The sequence below is a fragment of the Grampus griseus genome (genome assembly GCF_964374135.1).
Source record: "Grampus griseus genome assembly, chromosome: 14".
NCBI classification, from domain to species: domain Eukaryota; kingdom Metazoa; phylum Chordata; class Mammalia; order Artiodactyla; family Delphinidae; genus Grampus; species Grampus griseus.
This window is the reverse complement of record NC_139008.1, coordinates 26602501-26619971: the sequence shown is the minus strand read 5'-3', so window position 1 is coordinate 26619971 and position 17471 is coordinate 26602501. Positions and strand designations below refer to the sequence as shown.

Genomic DNA, 17471 nt, shown 5'->3' with positions numbered 1-17471 from the left:
GAGAGTGGGTGGGGAGTAACAGTGGTCTCAGGAAAAGGGCTTCACAATGGAATCTGTGAAAGAAGTCTCTTTCAAATAGGCTATTCAAAAAGCACGCTTGGCAGTGACAAAAACCAAGGTGGCCTGCAAAATGGATTTCTTTCCCAGGGAGAGAGTTCCTAGGAATTATCCCAAGTTTTATAACTGGAGGGTATTTGTGATTATTGTATTTTCCCCAAACAATTATGAGCTGGAGCGAGGCTGGAAACCCTGGAGGGTCCTGACCACGAAGGGCCAATAGTCCAGTCACCTGCCAGGGCCAGATGCCAAATTTAAAGAGGCTCTAAGACGACAGACCAATTTGTTTTCCATCTCAGAGATTCTCAGAAGGGATGAGAAGCTGACACAACTGGACTGGTATACAATCCCCCACCTCAAACAAACAAAACACTCACTTGCAAAACTCAAATTTGATGCTTGCTTTTAAAGTTTATTGACAACTGTTTGGTCCCAACACACAAAACAGCACTTGAACCACAGAAAAAGTGTTCAAACAAAGTAGACAGTTAAGAAAAACATCTCTTCCCCCAAGCTCAATCCAAAACAAACAGTGCAAGATGGGAAAGGGGGTTTTGATGATAACTTTTGTCTTTTTTTAAACAGATAAATCTAATCTGGTACATCTTTCCACCCAGAAATAAAGAATTTCGTTGTCTTAATTCTCATACATCATTCTGTCACATCATTCAATTAAACCTCTAGATTAAAAAAAAATAGATGGCAACTGGACTGGCCACTGTGGAGTACATTACGAACACAACGAGCTTCGCTGGATTCTCACACCTTCAAACAGCGATTGCTGGAGTCACACACGCGTCCCAGGCTGACAGGTGACTCCAGTGAACAATTCAACCACACCCACACCACAGCGCACAACTCCAGTCTCTTCTTTGTCTGTTGCCCAAAGAAGCTGCTCTTTGAGGCTGTCCCTAGTGACTTGTAATGGTGCCTCTTACATCTTTAAAGTCCACATTCTTTACCTTCGAGCAAAACTAAAGTCCACGTGTGCAAACTCAGCCTTATGAAATCTCAGAATAAGGCCACTGATGTTCTCAACACCAACTTTGTCACACTGTTTAAAAGCTTCTTACAAAAAAGTGCACCTTTGCATTTTACTTCCTGTCACACTGTGTCGGTAGAGGAAATGCCTTTGGGAGGACTCAAGAGTGCCATGATGCCTAGAAGGCTTTCCCAGGGCCGTTCCATCTTGGTTGGGGCCATGTGCTGAGAACTGGGAATCACTGGCTTCATTTAAAAGATTTGGGGAACAAAAAATCTTACTTGTAAAAATCTCTCAATAGCCCTTATTTTGTGGCATTTTATCAAAATGCTGGCTATGAAATCAGAGCCCATTTTCTGGCTTTCTAGAAGTTACAAAATATAATCATTTCCCCAAAAGAAACCATCTAACTAGTGGAAGACCTTATGCCTACAGGTTTTTTCTGCTCTATGAACGAATCCGCCTTTTTGCCCAACAAATACAACCCATTGTAAATGTCAGGTTTCTCCAGGAGGCGTAAGAGGCTGCCTGTCACCGGATGCCTCAGCCACCTCAAGGCGAAGGTCATTCCACAGGGCAGTGCTCCCTCAAAAGCTGGCTTTTCCCAAATGCCAACATCAGACACCACAAAAAAACCCAAACATGCTTCCAACAGCAAGAAGTAACAGAGTAAAAGCAGACACTATTAAAAGACACTGAGTTAACAGACACAAATACTCACACACAAAGCTTCCCAGCTACCAAAACCAGCTTTAAAATTATGAATACAAGGTTAAGTTGATCAACCTTGGCCTTCCTATGTATAGATAGAATTTCTGTCTCTTCCTAGTGGAAAGAGCATTGATACCGTTCCTGTTAAAGCACCTCCCTCCTCAGCTCTGATTTGTAATTTATGCATTTGATGCATATTTTAGAAAATCAGACTCTCTTCCCAACATTGCCTCTCGACACACAATAATGTGTGTTGGAATTCAAATGCTGACTTTAAATTCATGACACCAAGACCATCTCCTTTTCCTTAACCTAACCCATATCAAACTGGAACTTAACATAAAAGGGAAGCTTAAAACATCCTTGACTTTCTAGAAAGCTCCTAAATGGAACCCCAAAGTGGAAACATTTTTAAAAATCTGTGATGAAGCCACATTTGTCAACTACAGACATAGTTAAATAAAAAACAAGGCACGCTTACAAGTCACAGGGAAGCCAGGAGCCTTCACATCCAACCAGAAAATACATTCTTCCTGCCTCGCCCACCATTCTCCTTCAGTGTTGTGATTGCACAGGATCACAGAACGGGCTTTGCTTCAAAGACACCTCATGCATTTGATTAATACTGTCTGAAAACATCAGTAAGCAAAGGCTTAGAGACTATATTATGCTACATGTAAGATTTTACCACTGACATGGCTTGATGGAAGTAAAACCACTTCCTCCTTGCTGAGTTCTCACTGCTGTCTTCTTACAGAACACCATTACACTTCATAGTAACTAACAAAAATTTGTTAAAATATATTAAGGATTCTTTAACAAATGACAGAATTTTTTTTTTTCCAAATAAGTGGGGGAAAAACTGAAAGAAAAAATTCAGCTCAAAGCTGTGTCAATGTAAGAGAAACAAAACATTATGGAATATGTCTAAAGATGAAGTAACTGGTTTCTAGGGGGTCTTCATTAAAACAGAAAAGGTTTTTTTGAACCCACTTTTGTGTGCAGAATCAGACAGTGCTTTCCCATCCTAATTCTATGTTCAAAACGAGACTCAAAGCTTGGTTATAGGTGCAAAGGAAAAGTTGGCTGCCAATTTTACTCTATTTTTGGGTGGCTTTTTGGCTGGGCTTTCCACAGGGTCCTTGCTGAGCAGCGACTCTGGGGTTTCCGTGGAGACGCAGGGAGGCACTGGGACAGCTGCTGAGATGCCAGATGAGCTGGAATCAGAGGGCAGGTTTTCATTCTTCATTGGTATTGGAATTTCCATTTTCTCTTCTTGGTTTAAAACCATAATTTCTGTAAATACAGGAAAGCAAACACATTCAGTTCTAGGACCTACAAAAAGTGTTCGTTTTCAGTTTTCCTCATTTCTCAAAAAAATAATCCCCAAATGTCACACCTATGCCATAATTTACTTATTAGCTCTGTGGCCAGTATTATGTGTCACATAAGTCAAACATTTATAAACTTCATCTCAGGTCTCCCTTGAATTACAAAACTTCAGAGACCTTCGTTTTTGGCTACAAATCAATGCACAGTGGTTTAACATTTTTTTCCACTTTCTCTGCCCATTCATTCTCTGTCAGGTAGTTAAGGACCCATAAGCCACATGTGACCTAAAGACCTTCAGACCAGGAGGGGCCTTGGTACCAGGGGGCCCTGGCCTATTCCACTGACAGAGTACCGTGCTCTTCGTGCACCCAAGGTGGGGCTGGGGAGGGGGAGTGGGGAGCAGGGCAAGCAGAGATAAGGGGAGAACTGCACAGAGTCAGAAGTACCCTCAAAAATCCAGGAAGTGAAGCAGCCACTTTTCCCAGAGCGTGCACAGGCTGCTCTTTCTCTGGCTGAGCCACAAGTAACTAGCCTGCTGTAGGTACAGAGACACTGCTTGGAAGTGATGTGTCCTTATACCTTGGACTGCCACTGCATGTGCAAGGGGCTCCCGCACCAAAGGAACACAGAGGCTGAGGGTGACGGCGGGGAGGCAGAACCTCAGCTCAGCTCTCAGGCTGACTCGCTGGGGAGAATAACGGACAGAACTGCCAGGACCGCTCAGGTTATTTCTCTCCCCGACACACAGGGATGGTTGAACTCAGTACACTAAACACACCAAGGCTACACCCACAGAAGAGCTAACGTCAATTTCCCACCAAGTCTATGCTTCTAGGGGAACCACGCCCGCCATCGCCACAGCCCAGGTCCAGCTCCACAGCCAGGTAGGTATACGTCTCCTCACTGACTATCTTCCAGATAAACAGCCTCAGCTCTTTCACTGGGTGACGGTGCCAAAGGTGCCAAAGGCTGCTAAGAAGACCGAGGCCTGTGGTCAGCAGGGTCATCTCCTGGACGGCAGTGTCAGCAAAGCGGGGAAGGACCATCCCAACAGAGGAGACGACAAGGGAAGGACCTCGACAGAGCAGGTGGGCCGGCCTCTCAGGAGGCCAGGGACACGACAGAAAGACAAGAGGCCTGGGGCTCCAATCCTGGCCCTGCCTCTTCCTAGCCGAGCAGCCTGCAGCCCATGCCATCTCTAGCTGTGGCACAAGCTGGGGCGCGAGACACAGGTGCCCTCCCTCCCCTATTCACAGTCCCACGGAGCCCCAGTACCCTCTGGAGTCGTTCAACCCTGGACCAGACCGGGGGTGATGTGTATGTCTGGTGACAGGCGGGGGTTGCCGCTGGAGTTGCTGCACTTTCCAAAGGTGGGGAGCACAGCCCAGGAAGCCCCTGCACGCTCTCCCGTGGGGTCCCCACCCCCAGCGCAGCTGCGGCACCCCTCAAGACTACCATCGTTCCCGTGCTTGCTGCTCCCTCAGCCACCTCGGGCTGTGAGCAGGAACCCTGATAGGAAAAGGGGGTCCTGAATAATCCTCACAGGTATATTTGTGCCTGGAAAGGTAGAGTCTCTCCCCACTCCCATCAAACAGTGAACATCTTGGCATTAAGGGTTTACTGTTTAATTAAATCCACAGAGAAAACCCCACAGTGACACAGGGCCTCCTACCAGAAGGCTCCTGAGGGCGCTCCTCAAACTGAATGAGGTCAGCAGACTGGAGGATGACGGGATCCGGTCTCAGCTGAGGGGACGGCAGGCACGACGGGACAGGCGCGCACAAGAGGTCCACAGGGGAGTCGCTGGTCAGGCGGAGGAGCTCCTGCTCCACCGGACAGGGCTCTGGGGGAGACGGCAAGTGGGGCTCCGCTCAGGACTGCGCGGCCTGTGCCTGAAGCCTGCCTTCTCCTTAAGGTCAGGAAGTACTCAAGGTTTTAAAAAAAGCCATTAACAGAAAGGTCTGGGTCACTCTCGGTAGGTGAGATGCCACAGCCAGGATCTCCCGATTTGTGTTCTTAGGAACAAAGGGGCAATTAAAAAACGCTGAGAAAAATTAAAAAACCCATAGAAAGCAGTTAAGTGAGCAAAAGGTCCGAATTAGAAGACTTGGGTCCCAGTTCTGTCACTTCCTCGCTGAGTGCTCTTGGGTAAGCTAGTTAACCTCCCGGAATTTCAGTCCTTCATTTGTAGGATGGAGGTAACTACTGCTGAAGGCTGTGCTGACAGCTTGAGAGGATGAGCTACATTAAGGTGCTTTGTAAAAATGTAAAATGCTACATAGCTGATTATCCTATAAACAGAGAGCACAGTAGCACTTGTAACTATTTAACAACTTGCAGAGTCTTAAGAACATAAAATTCTTATATTTAGCAATGGACTCAAAATTCAAGCGAGTTGATTTCTATCTAGTACACAGAAGATTCCACATAAAATCGGGAAGACTCGATGTTGTTCTGAGTAATACTAATGCATTACTATCAAGTCTTTCCCAGGAATGTCCTGTGACAAAGACTCTCCCTAACCCAACTTTAGTCAGGAGTCAGGCTCCTCCAAGCCCTCTTCTCCACCAGACCTTGACCTTGGTCTTCTGTGTCTCGTGTCCTTGCCATGTCCAGTCTTGACAAGAATCTTGAGAAGTCAGTTTAGCAAAAATCCCCCAGCCTTTTGATATCTGATCAAGTTCCTCATCCCACCCCACCCCCAACCTTTGATGTCTAAGTCCTTGGCCTGCCTTTAACAAGAATCCTCTTAGGTCGGCAGGAGTCCCCCTACCTTGATGTCTCCTCTTGGTAGTTTCTCAGCCACCGACCCCCTTGCTCTGCTCCTTGACTATAAGCCCCCACTTGTCCTTGTCACATTCATAGCTAAGCTCCATCTCTCTCTCCAAGGGCAGCGGAGTTGACTCCATTGCAATCATCTTGAAGTATTCTAATAACTGTCAGAATCTTTTTCCTTTAACATCTGAATTATGCTGGCTTATTGTCATTATGGGGGCTGCCGACATCCTTCAAGAACATTAACCGGTCAGCCATCAAATGCAGGCCAGTTTTTCTCTGTTCTTAACCAAACACCAGACTCCTTTGGAAAATGCATGAATACTTACCTTTAACGAATGAAAATGACCCAGCGTCGTTCTTCCCCCTCAAACCACCCCAGCTCCACCCCAAGCCATTTCCTGAAAATTTCACCAGCTTTGCTTTGTTTTTCCTCTCTTACCGTCACCACCTGCTCCGAGTTTGAGTTCCAAGGCTGTGCGAGATTCGGGCACCTCCAGGATGCGCTCGGTAGCTGAGGGCCGGGTTTCATGACTGGCAGAGGGGAGACCAAGTGAACTCACACGACCTGGAAGACAAAGAGCACCCATCAAAGGGGGATCAGGGCGAGAACTGCGGCTTCTGAAGGGGGAGGGGATGGGACTTACTTACTTTTCATGTCATTTTTTAACACTACAATTCTCTTATGACCATGTCCTTTTATCCAGACCACCTGCACACAAGACATACTACTGGTTAAGCAGTGGAAAAGGAGGGGAAATAAGCCCTAAAATTCAGGAAGAGTGTGACCTACTGTGTTTGGTAACATACTTAAACATACTAGGACTTAAAGACCAAATTAACACCAAGAAAAAATCTTCTACACTTTGTTTTAAAGCAACAGAGGCTGGCAGAAACATGCCGCTTATAAAAAGCTGTAGTCTTAGAAGTTGTGAGACTCAGCTTAAAAAGTACTCTTTATGGCTCTTTAAAAACATCACCTCCCAAACACCAGAGCTGGTATATAAATGAAGCTAGTTCTCATGTGGGAGCTCTTACCATTTTTTCCAGATACTAAATGCACCTTAAAAGAATTAATGGCTCTCCCACGCCCCTCAAGCTAAGCTCATTACCCTGACCATAAAACAAGGGCCCCGACCTAATAACGCTGCCCCCACCTCCACCAAGAGAGAGGCAGCAGTGGCCCTTGGCTCCCAGAGCCCCCCATGTGCATCTGACACCAAGTCCCTCATCTCGGCTCCCAAGCTGTCCTACCCTCGTGTCTCTTCCTACTTCCTTCACTCAGGCTCAAGCCCAGCGTAGCGCTCACCTGGGCCTCCGCAGTGGCAGGCCCCTTGCCAGGCTCCTCCTCTCCTCCTGGTTCTCTCAACTCTACCATGGACAGCAGCCCCATGGCGCTTCCTACAGCAGCCCCGAGGCTCCTCCCCTCTCTCCAGTCTTGGCCTCCATAACTGAGCTCTTATTTCGCTGAGAGGCTCCAGCTCGGGAGCCCCACACTACTTCTCACTGCTCTGCATCTGCTTACACTCTCTGCCCTCTCCCCTCTTTGTCACGTGGTTGATTAACTTCTACACATCGTGAGGACTCTGCTCTGGGATCCCCTGCACCTGTCCTCCTCAGTGCCCACCGACGGCTGCACTGACCACACTGTCACCTGCTCAGATGTCTTGACTCTGCATTACCCCATACCTTTCTGAGGGCAGCGTCTGGGACTCACCCACCTCGCACCTAGGAATTTAATGAAGGTTTGCAGAATGAAGGAGAAATGCTAAAATCATTCATTTTTTTCCAACGGTATGTATGTTTTGAAAGGATCAGTTCAAAATGCTGCAGTTTCATTATTCTGTCCGAGAGTGAGCCTGTGGCTCTCCAGGAGGACACCCTCCAAGAAACTGAGAAAATACCCACCTGTGGGATCGCTCCCAAGAGCTCCTCAACACTACTGTAGCCATACGTCTTGGGTTGCAGTGTTTCTCCGACATACTTGGTATAGGCCATGGAAAATTCATGAAGGAAAAGCTGCTGGTAGTGGTAAGTATGAAGCAAAGACCGCACGTTCTTGGCAAACAAATACAGACTTGTGAGCTTCACACACTCCTCTGTCTTATCATTAGTAAAAACCTGGTCCAGGAGAAAACAGCAGCATTAGAAACTTCCAGAGTGACTGGTCCTGCATCCTAGAAGTGAGGGTCTCTCAGAGAGTGAAAAGATGCCAAGTCAACTTGAAAACGTGCAAAAAGCCAGGAAGGAGGAGAGATTGATTCAAGGATCTCCTCCAAGAGAGGCCTATAGCCTTGAGCCAACTCGGGTTCTATTTGTAGGTGTAAGGCAGCAGAGGTCTGACAAAATAGTGTGTCAGAAAGGAAGGAAACTGGTAAACTGAGATCTCAAACGAAAGGAGGCAGTGAAGAGAGAAGGCAAACCCCTAGGTGGACAAAGGGGCACCAAGACAGTGGGGACCGAAGCCACTAAACGTCATCTCCCCAAGGAACACCGTGATGCAGGACAACAACATCACTATTCTTAACAACAACAAAAGCAATAAAGGGAAAAAACCCCACAAAAACCTTTTGTCCTCAAGTAAGCAAATCTGTTTACCATAAGCCTTTCAGTCTAACATGCCCTCACTGAGATCTCCTAGAGAACAGATCTTTCCCAGCCTTAGCTGGCCATGGAAAGCCTTTGGTCCAGGAACATCCACTAATATTGCCTAGAACATCCACTAATATTGCCTAGAACTAGTGTTCATATAATATATAATTAACAGAGTTTAGAAAATGTTCGATTTGATATTGTGAAAGAAAACCAGAGCTGGATAGTAGTTAAAGTGGAAAAAACAGATTTTCTTCAGGACTATTGCAACAGGGTATAAGTGTAGGTGTCCTTTTCAGATACAAGGAAAAGTGAGGACTTATAGCCAAGGGGGGCTGGGGAGAGGGACATCCAGGGTAGGGGGAATTCTTGTTAAACTGACCTAACAGGATTCTTGCAGAAGGTAAGCCAGGGTGATCAGATACCAAGGGTAGGAGATTCTCTCTGAAACTGGGCCATGTGGGCCCATCAAGGATAAGGGCAGGGCCCAAAGACAAAGTGTAGTCTAGAAAGTGGCTCAAGGGAGACTGTTTGGCCAAGGAGAGAGTTTTAAAATTATTTAATTATTGGTCACGTGGTTATATGATAACAATGGTATAATCATTGTTTTCTTACATTGCGGGATTTATTTAGTTAATATTCTATTTAGAATCATTTTCTTTTGGAGGACTGGTATTAAAGTTACTCTGGCTTCATAAAAGAAGTGGTGTGCTTCCCATCTTTTTTTTTTTTCCAAGTGATCTAGAAGTGGTTTTTAAAAAGTTGGAGTTATTTTTTAGGTGAGTTAAAACCCAGTTCTTAACCATCTGGTCCTTGTGCCTTTTGTCAGTGGTAAAATTTCAATAACGTTCAGTCTTTTTTGTGTTAATTGGTCTAATTTTTAACTTCTTAAAAATCTGGAGTCAATTTAACTTTTTTCCTCAGGATCTTACCTATTTCCTCTAGGTTTTTATATTTGTTGTCCCACAATTGCACACAGTATTCTCTTACTATTCTTCTAATCTTGAAGTATCATCCTTTTTTTTTTTTAAACTGCACCACGCGGCTTGTGGGATCCTAGTTCCCTGACCAAGGATCGAACCCGGGCCCCCTGCAGTGGAAGCATGGAGTCCCAACCACTGGACTGCCAGGGAATTCCCGAACTGCAATTCTTTTTTTTTTTTTAAGATTTATTTATTTATCTATTTATCTATTTATTTATGGCGGCTGCGTTGGGTCTTCGTTCCTGAGCACGGGCTTTTTCTAGTTGCGGCGAGCCAGGGCTACTCTTCGTGGTGGTGCGCGGGCTTCTCTTGTTGCGGAGCATGGGCTCTAGGCGTGTGGGCTCGGTAGTCGTGGCACATGGGCTTATTTGCTCCGCGGCATGTGGGATCTTCCCAGACCAGGGATCAAACCCATGTCCCCTGCATTGGCAGGTGGATTCTTAACCACTGCACTACCAGGAAAGTCCCCCCGAACTGTGATTCTTGAAAGGCCACCTGGTGACCAGCCAGTCAACCTTCCTTTCTGCCCTGCATCTGACTGACAGACCACCACATAAGCGATCTCCTTCAGAAAGAGGTAACAGCAGCAGAATCTAGCCTGGTACAGGAAAAAGGCACCCCAGTCTAAGAATCTGGAGGCCAGGGCTTTCATCCTGGCTTGTCACTTGTTTGGGCAGGGTGCCTGCACCTGCCAATGCCTCTGTCTGTCTATAAAATGACCAATCAGTCTAATCTAGACCATTTAGTGATCTATAAATACCCAATACGACAGTTTTCATTATGGTGGTTCCAGAACCATTACCATTCATACCTCAACTAAGTAAGGCAGACTCTTCAGAAGTTCGGTCAAAGTCATGAACCCATATTCACAGGGGTTGAGAGGAGTACTGTGCGTGGTTTCATAGTGTCTCTTGAGCTCATCAACAGAAAGATGGGCAGTTCCCTCCCAAGACATCAGCAATACCAGCAGTTGGGCAGTGAGAGCACGCAGAGACTTGCGGTTGATCAGCTGAATCTGTTTGCCAGATTCCATATCAGCAACCTGGGAAGAACAAGAATGCAAACTTTTCAGAACTCAAGAGAGACAGCCTGGGTCATACCTGGTTCATCTAGTTTCACTTTGGCAAACGAGACCAAAAGAGGAAAATCTCTAAGTTTTTCTCTTAAACTGAAGTAAAGTGAGTGGGTTTGCTGTAGCTTCTTTGGGACCCCAGATCAACACTTCAGAGCAACTGCAGCAGAAGTCATTCTCTCCCTCCCTCCCTGCTGGTCCATAACCAGAAACTTCCATCAACACCACTGCTCTCCCAAGAGAAGGAGATAAGACCAGCCAGCTGACATCCATTGGCCCAAGCTTGTGAATTAAGGGTTGGTGTTCTCCGAAAGCAGGAGATGGTTAGATTGCAGGCGACCCTCCACAGAGCTGCTCTGCAGTCGACTTGCCCCACGTGTGTGTCCCAGGGGCTAGACACAAGGCCTTCTCTGTCCAAGGGCAAGCCGCATTCTTATAACCCATAAGCACTTGTAAAAAAGCTGGTATTTCATGTCTGACTATACGTCTACTTCTCGATTTTTTTCAGATTCTCAAGGAGATAAAGGGTTTAACTGATTAAGTGCATTGGGAGGGAAACCTTGTGAAAGAGACACAGCTTATCATTTGGGGACCAAACAGCATGTGAAGCATGTGAAGAAACAAACATTTGGTGGCTGAGACCTGCAGGCCTTGGGCATGGTGTGGGTGGGAGGGGGGCCGTGTCTGTGAAGTGAGCCATCATGGGAGTGAAAACAGGCAGAGCTTCAGGACACAGGCTGCTCAGGCCTGGGCAGGTGAACCACTGCTCACTATCACGGCTGTTTTCTCCTTTATCTGATTTCCAGCCAGGACCACAGGTCAAGCTCAGGGGCTTTGGACCCTTGGAGGCAGAGGGTGAGTGGCATTTGAGGAGCCAGCTCAGCACCAGTTTGTCTTTGGAGCCGACGCCCACCCAGAGCCAGGGCAGGAGGCTGGTGGGTCAACCCTGACTCCACTCGTCGTGGTTATTGATCTGTGAAGATTCACACTACGGATTTCCTCACAGACCTGGGGTTTAATCAATCAACAGATACAAGCCCAGGGGAGTCCGCGTCATCTTCTTAGATGCCCAGACTATTATTAAGAAGAAAAAATAAAAACCTGCTTGATGCTACTTAGATACATCTCTTGATTCTCGACCCAGGCTACACATTAGAATCACCTCACAAGCTTATCTGTGCTCCGAGGCTCAGAGCACACCTGGCCTCATTCTATAAGAATCACAGAGGCCTCAGTATTTCCCAGAAGCTCCCCGGGAGACCGCACGCAATGTGCAACCAGGGTAGCAAGCTGGAGCCGCTCCCATCTTTTCCCACTTTAATGCTCACATCCGAACGTCCCGGTCATCGGCCCTTATTCATCACAGTCGGCGGTCATGGCTTAGTCTTCCGATCCACCGAAGCCCTCCAACTGCCATCACCCTGAGCAAATGAACATCCAGGGGGCCTGTCCCACACCAGGGCCTTCAGCTCCTCTAAGTTCTCATCTCCAATGACATTCTCTTCTACTCAGTTCCACTCCAGACCCCACCCCAGGCCACACTGGGGACCTTGTCACGGCCCACTTCCAGAATCACTCATTCGAACCTCCCACACGTCCTGCCTGAAGCAGATGCCAGGGTTGGAGACAAGAAGGCGATCCGAACGCTCAATTCTTATGTTTCTTCAACTTTGCCAGCATGGACTCCTACTTCCTCCCGATTCACGAGCCCTCTCTTTTCTTCACTTTTCCTCTTTTATCCATCTTGGCACTGATAGGCCATTAATTCATGAACATTCCTGTCAATACTCTTAGCTACACTCCTTTTCCCTATGTCTTTTCATTGTACCCATCTGGCAAAATCCCACCTTGAACCCAACGCTCTGCTTTCCCTGAGTCTGTACCCAAGCAGCCACATCTCCACTGTCTCCACAGGAAACCTACGTGCACTCAGCCCCGGGGAGCTCCACGCTCCCAGCACCCCTACGGCCTCCCTGATCAGGCCCCTCTCCTGCTCACCACTGACAATTCAGACCTTCTCAGCTCTTCAGTCTGGAATCCCGTCTCTCTCTCCCTCTCTCTAAGCAGTTGCTCTCACCTTGTACTTGACAGAGGAACAGCTCTGGGAAGGTAATTCCCTCTTTTCCTGGTGACACACATCAAACTCCCCTACATCCGCCTCCACCCTACCCGCTTCCCTTTTGTCAAAATACTAACGTCAGAGCTGTCCCTCCTTCCACTGAATGCCAATTCCCACGCCTCTGGCTCCCTCAGGACCCTCACCCCACCACCCTTTCTGGCCTTTGTGTATCAATCTCTCTCAAAGAGAGCCTTCTCCGCAGCTCTCAGACACGCCCAGGCTCCCCGACTGGAAAGAACAGCCAGCGAGCACTCGCTGGCTCAGACCCGCAGTCTCCTGCTCTTCTCCTTCACAAGCAAACAAACCGAACAGCTGTCTAGTCACCAGCTGCCAATGTCTTGCCCCCGCCGTCTCGTTTCTCAGCCCACTCAGTGCAGCTGCGGTCCCGTATCACTGGCGCCGATCCTGCTCCGGCCGGCAGCACCACGTACCTGCACTCCGCTTGGCCCCACGGTCACTAAGTCCTGTCTCACCTGCCCTCTCAGTAGCACCTGGTGCTGCCGACCGCTCCTCGTCCTTGGCCTTGGACGTTCTCCACTCCTAGTGTTCTTCCTGCTCTCCGGCCTCTGCATCCCTGCCTCCCACGAAGGGTCCTCCTCCTCTAACTGCCCAGCATAGAAACAGACTCCTTCCAGACCTGTGACTGGCGATACCACCACTTCGTACATTTTCCTTCCACTTCTTCCTCCTTGTAGTGAGTTTTCTTGGTCCTGTGGTGGACGCAGCCTGCACACTGTTCAGCTGCGCTGCCCAGGACTGCAAGGGTCAGTTCAGCACAGGCTGGGGAAGAAGAGGCAGTCACCCTCTCCAGTCCGGCCTCTCCAGCAACCAAGGCAACTCTGAGCCCCAGCCTGCTCCTAAACCTACTCCATAAGTGAGTCAGAATCCGGAAAGGAGAGCTGTGATTTCAGTCTCCCCAAAACTTCGGAGACAAAGATCTGTGTACAAGGATCCAACTTCAGGTCAGCAGGACTGAGACTGAGACACCCAAGAATAAACACCCTGGGATAAACTGGCGACTTCGCAAATGTTCACAAAGACATTATTTTGGCGAGGCCACTAAAAGACACACAAAAGCAAGACCAAAAATCTAAACTGCCAAACCCAAGTCATCTCCTATTACCCAAAAACGTATTAAAAACACAAGTTGTGAAACAACAGTAAGCAGTGCAAGGTGTAAATACAGAAATGCTAAATCACACACAAACATCCCAATGAGGATTATGCCACTGCAAGTCTTACTACGTGGAAAAAAAAAAATGTTACCTTTACAACATGGCAGAGTTTCTGTGTTAGAGCCGAAACTGAACTGACATCGTAGTCTTGGAGACGAAATGTGTAACCAAAAGTCTTAGCATATTCTGTAAGCAGATCTGTCATCATAAGGCAGTTATCTTTTTGGGACCGAAGGAGTTTAACAAACTGGGCAGCTAGAGCTTTGAACCGTTCGACCTCTGTCAAAGTAAGGATTTTTTCTTCTCCACATTCCAATACCTTGGAAAACACACAGGAGGAGGAAAGGGAGAACCAGTTATGACTGTTCACGGGATTAAATGGCATAAAATATATACAATTAGGAACTAAGAAGCACTTCAGTGTTCTTTAAGGGATGTCAAATTTCAGTTTTGCAAGATTAGGAAGTTCTGGAAATTAGCTGCCCAACAATATGAACATATTTAACACTGCTGAACTGTACACTTAAAAATGGGCAGGTAGGTATTTGACCACACACAAAAAAAATTTTTAAGCACTGCAGGGGTCAAAGATGGTAATAGTAATAAAAATCAACAACAGAAATCTGGTTTAACTTAGCGATGACTTAACAGCCAAGCATTTGCATCACCTCGTGCACTCATGCCCACCTCCAACAGAAGAGATCTGAAAAACACGGGGCTCATGAGAGAAGATTCAGTTTATGAAACAAACTATGTAATCCTTTTCTCAACAGATAACCTAAAACTAACCTGAAGAATGATTTCTTTATTGAAGGAAAAACCACATTTACCTAAAAATACTAAGAAGCCAACAACACAGCTTCTCTGACTGAAGTATTTCAAATTTTCATCCTATTTCATAACTCCCTACTGCCCAGGCAAACAGGTCTGAAAAAATTTTTTTTTAATTCCCCCTTATATTTTTCTGAAAGATATAATTAGAATTTCTTCACTTACTTGTAAAATATCAGGTATGGCTTCAAAAAGTTCGAGTAGTTTGGTAAACCCATAGTATGCGAGTTTGCACTGCCGGCCAAAGTGGTGATGGTAAGAGGGGATAAATTTATTAAAGGGCATCCGGAAATGGGGTTGGTGTCGCAGCAAATCTACAACATCCTTGGAGAACTGTTTTGTCCTTTCTATTTCATCCTGGGTACGTTCTTTAAAAAAAAAAAACCCCATAAACCACAATCTTCTTCTATCCATTTGTGCTTAACATTAGTGTAGTTAGTCCTATGCACTGGTTACAAGAGATACCATCTCTGCCTTCCAAACACACACAACCTAAAACAAACACACTCTTCTCTTTCCAGATGGTTTTCAAATTCAATCAAGGGCAGAACACCAGGAAGTCATGATACACATACGCACAAATACACACCTATATAATTTCAGCTTACAAACTAGAAATAATTTCTCTAGCCCCTCCACCTCCCCACACCCACTCCACATATATGAACATGACACACATACATGTCTCTGTACTTAAAAAAGTAATCTAGAAATTATTTTACTAAACCACACTTCTGGATATTAACATGCTTTGTTTATTCATCTGATCTTCATTAAAATTGCTAGCAGCAAAGAGTATCAGGCACCAAAAGTTTAACAAAAACACAGGAGAGAAAAGTTTAAACTTAGATTTCTGTTTCTATTAAATTTTAAATTAGAATTATGAAAAGACTGGCATTAGTCATTTTAGCTTTGGAATACTATGATTTCATGGACATCAGTGTTCTGCAAGAGCACATTTTAAGACCCACTGACTGATAAGGGCGGGAGAACACGACTGTGTGTAGATTTAATTTTTCTGTCCTAGTTCCCACCCCAGACCTCAACTGGAACTACTAAAACGTGGAAGATGAAACATCCATTTGAGTCTTCTTTCCTTCTCAAGTGTGTTATCTCAGAGTTAAAAAGAAGAGACAAGCAACAGCCACGGTAACTGACTCAAGTGGATAATTACAGCATAAACAGCCAGAGACAGGCTGAAGGAGACATTTTCAGAAAGTGCTCGTTACGCCCTATTTTCCCCTTAGAGTGAATTCTGAAAAAATAGCCTGGTTTTCTTCTTGACAAGTGGCTTCCCCACTCTGAGGACGCTAGGATCCACTGCCTGGCAGAGCAGTTTTCATGCTGCACTTTCCATGGAATCTTCAGGAATCACAGAGAAGGAGTGGCAAAGTGCATCCCTTGTATGATTCCATGTTAAAATGACCACTGAGACAGACAACTTTCTTTCAGCAAATTTAAGTCACATACCTCTTTTGGGGATACAAATCACCATTTCATTATCTTGTTGGGACAAGCAGATGGTTGTGTCTGGAATCTCTGATACGATATCAATCAACTCACAAACACCATATTCGGTGACATCCCAGTCCTTTGAGAAACACCTAGGTTTTAACCATGGAAATGGATGAAGAATGAGAAGTAGCATTTGCTAAAATAATTTATAAGTTTTCCAAAAGAATGCTAAATGGAGAAGTTAGATGATTATTTTAAATTTGGGAGAACAAGTGTTTTAAAATATTTGCTATCATTTTTAAAACAAACACCATATGCTAACACATATATATGGAGTACAAAAAAAACTAATAATGGTCATGAAGAACCTAGGGGCAAGATGGGAAAAAAGACACAGACCTACTAGAGAATGGACTTGAGGATACGGGGAGGGGGAAGGGTAAGCTGGGACAAAGTGAGAGAGTGGCATGGACATATATACACTACCAAATGTAAAACAGATAGCTAGTGGGAAGCAGCCGCATAGCACAGGGAGATCAGCTCAGTGCTTTGTGACCACCTAGAGGGGTGGGATAGGGAGGGAGACAAAAACAAGGAGGAGATATGGGGATATATGTATATGTATAGCTGATTCACTTTGTCATAAAGCAGAAACTAAAAATAAAATAAAATTTGCTTTCATTTTTTTCCCTTCTCATCAACTCACCAATGATAAGCCTGCGTGAATTCTCTCACAATGACTTGTTTGCTGGCTTGGGATTTGAGTAGTTTTAGTAAATCCTGAGTAAAGCGCTTCACCTGGGCCCTGTGGGTAAGGGTCAGCAAGCGTTTGGAGCCCATTCCAAGAATCTGCAAACCAAACACTTTGGTTATTTATACTCATGAGACCCTGGCAGATTCTGACTTTCTTTTTGATGGTGCTCTCTCTCTCTCTCTCTCTCTGTTACCACTCTCAGAGAACAAATCCTTTTACGTATGATATCTGCATTTTGAAACACACAGACCAACAAAACGTAGGTGTCAGAATGAACAACTGCTCACGTGCCTGGGACCCTTTTTTCCTTGCACACTCTTTCCTAAATAGTCATGAATACAGAAATAAAAGTATGTTATCAGCCTGGGCAACTAATTTTGTCTTTAAAAGACAGCTCAAGTTTTGCAGGCCATTTTTACAAGTGGGAAGCTATTATAACACCTTAAGTTAACAGGCAAAGACTCCTTAGGAAGCACTGTCAGGCTCCAGCCCAGTAACTGGTCTTGAACTCCTTCATAAGAAAGGTAAGCCCGCGTTACAGCAGCTCCTGTGTAACAGGGAACAATTCTGGAGAGGACTCTGCTAGGAGGAAGGAGGGCAGTCTATAGAGATGAGAAGGAAAGTACTCCTCGG

At 45.8% G+C, this 17471-nt stretch overlaps 1 protein-coding gene across 5 annotated transcripts in view; it reads right to left on the bottom strand.

Annotated features, from left to right (window-relative positions):
- Positions 1 to 448: 448 nt before the first annotated feature.
- The window catches only part of MARF1 (meiosis regulator and mRNA stability factor 1), a 40434-nt gene continuing 23411 nt past the window's right edge, over positions 449 to 17471 (bottom strand). For 4 of the 5 annotated variants that reach the window (XM_082669712.1, XM_082669713.1, XM_082669716.1 and 1 more), the window contains 10 exons: positions 16791 to 16933; positions 16100 to 16233; positions 14795 to 14997; positions 13890 to 14117; positions 10244 to 10474; positions 7766 to 7978; positions 6509 to 6569; positions 6300 to 6425; positions 4755 to 4925; positions 449 to 3046 (listed from right to left, as the gene is read on the bottom strand). In XM_082669712.1, the coding sequence (XP_082525838.1) occupies positions 2802 to 3046; positions 4755 to 4925; positions 6300 to 6425; positions 6509 to 6569; positions 7766 to 7978; positions 10244 to 10474; positions 13890 to 14117; positions 14795 to 14997; positions 16100 to 16233; positions 16791 to 16933 (1755 nt within the window). In that variant the 3' untranslated portion in view covers positions 449 to 2801. The remainder of the gene's footprint in view (positions 3047 to 4754; positions 4926 to 6299; positions 6426 to 6508; positions 6570 to 7765; positions 7979 to 10243; positions 10475 to 13889; positions 14118 to 14794; positions 14998 to 16099; positions 16234 to 16790; positions 16934 to 17471) is intronic. The other variant, XM_082669715.1, reaches the window with a different exon arrangement.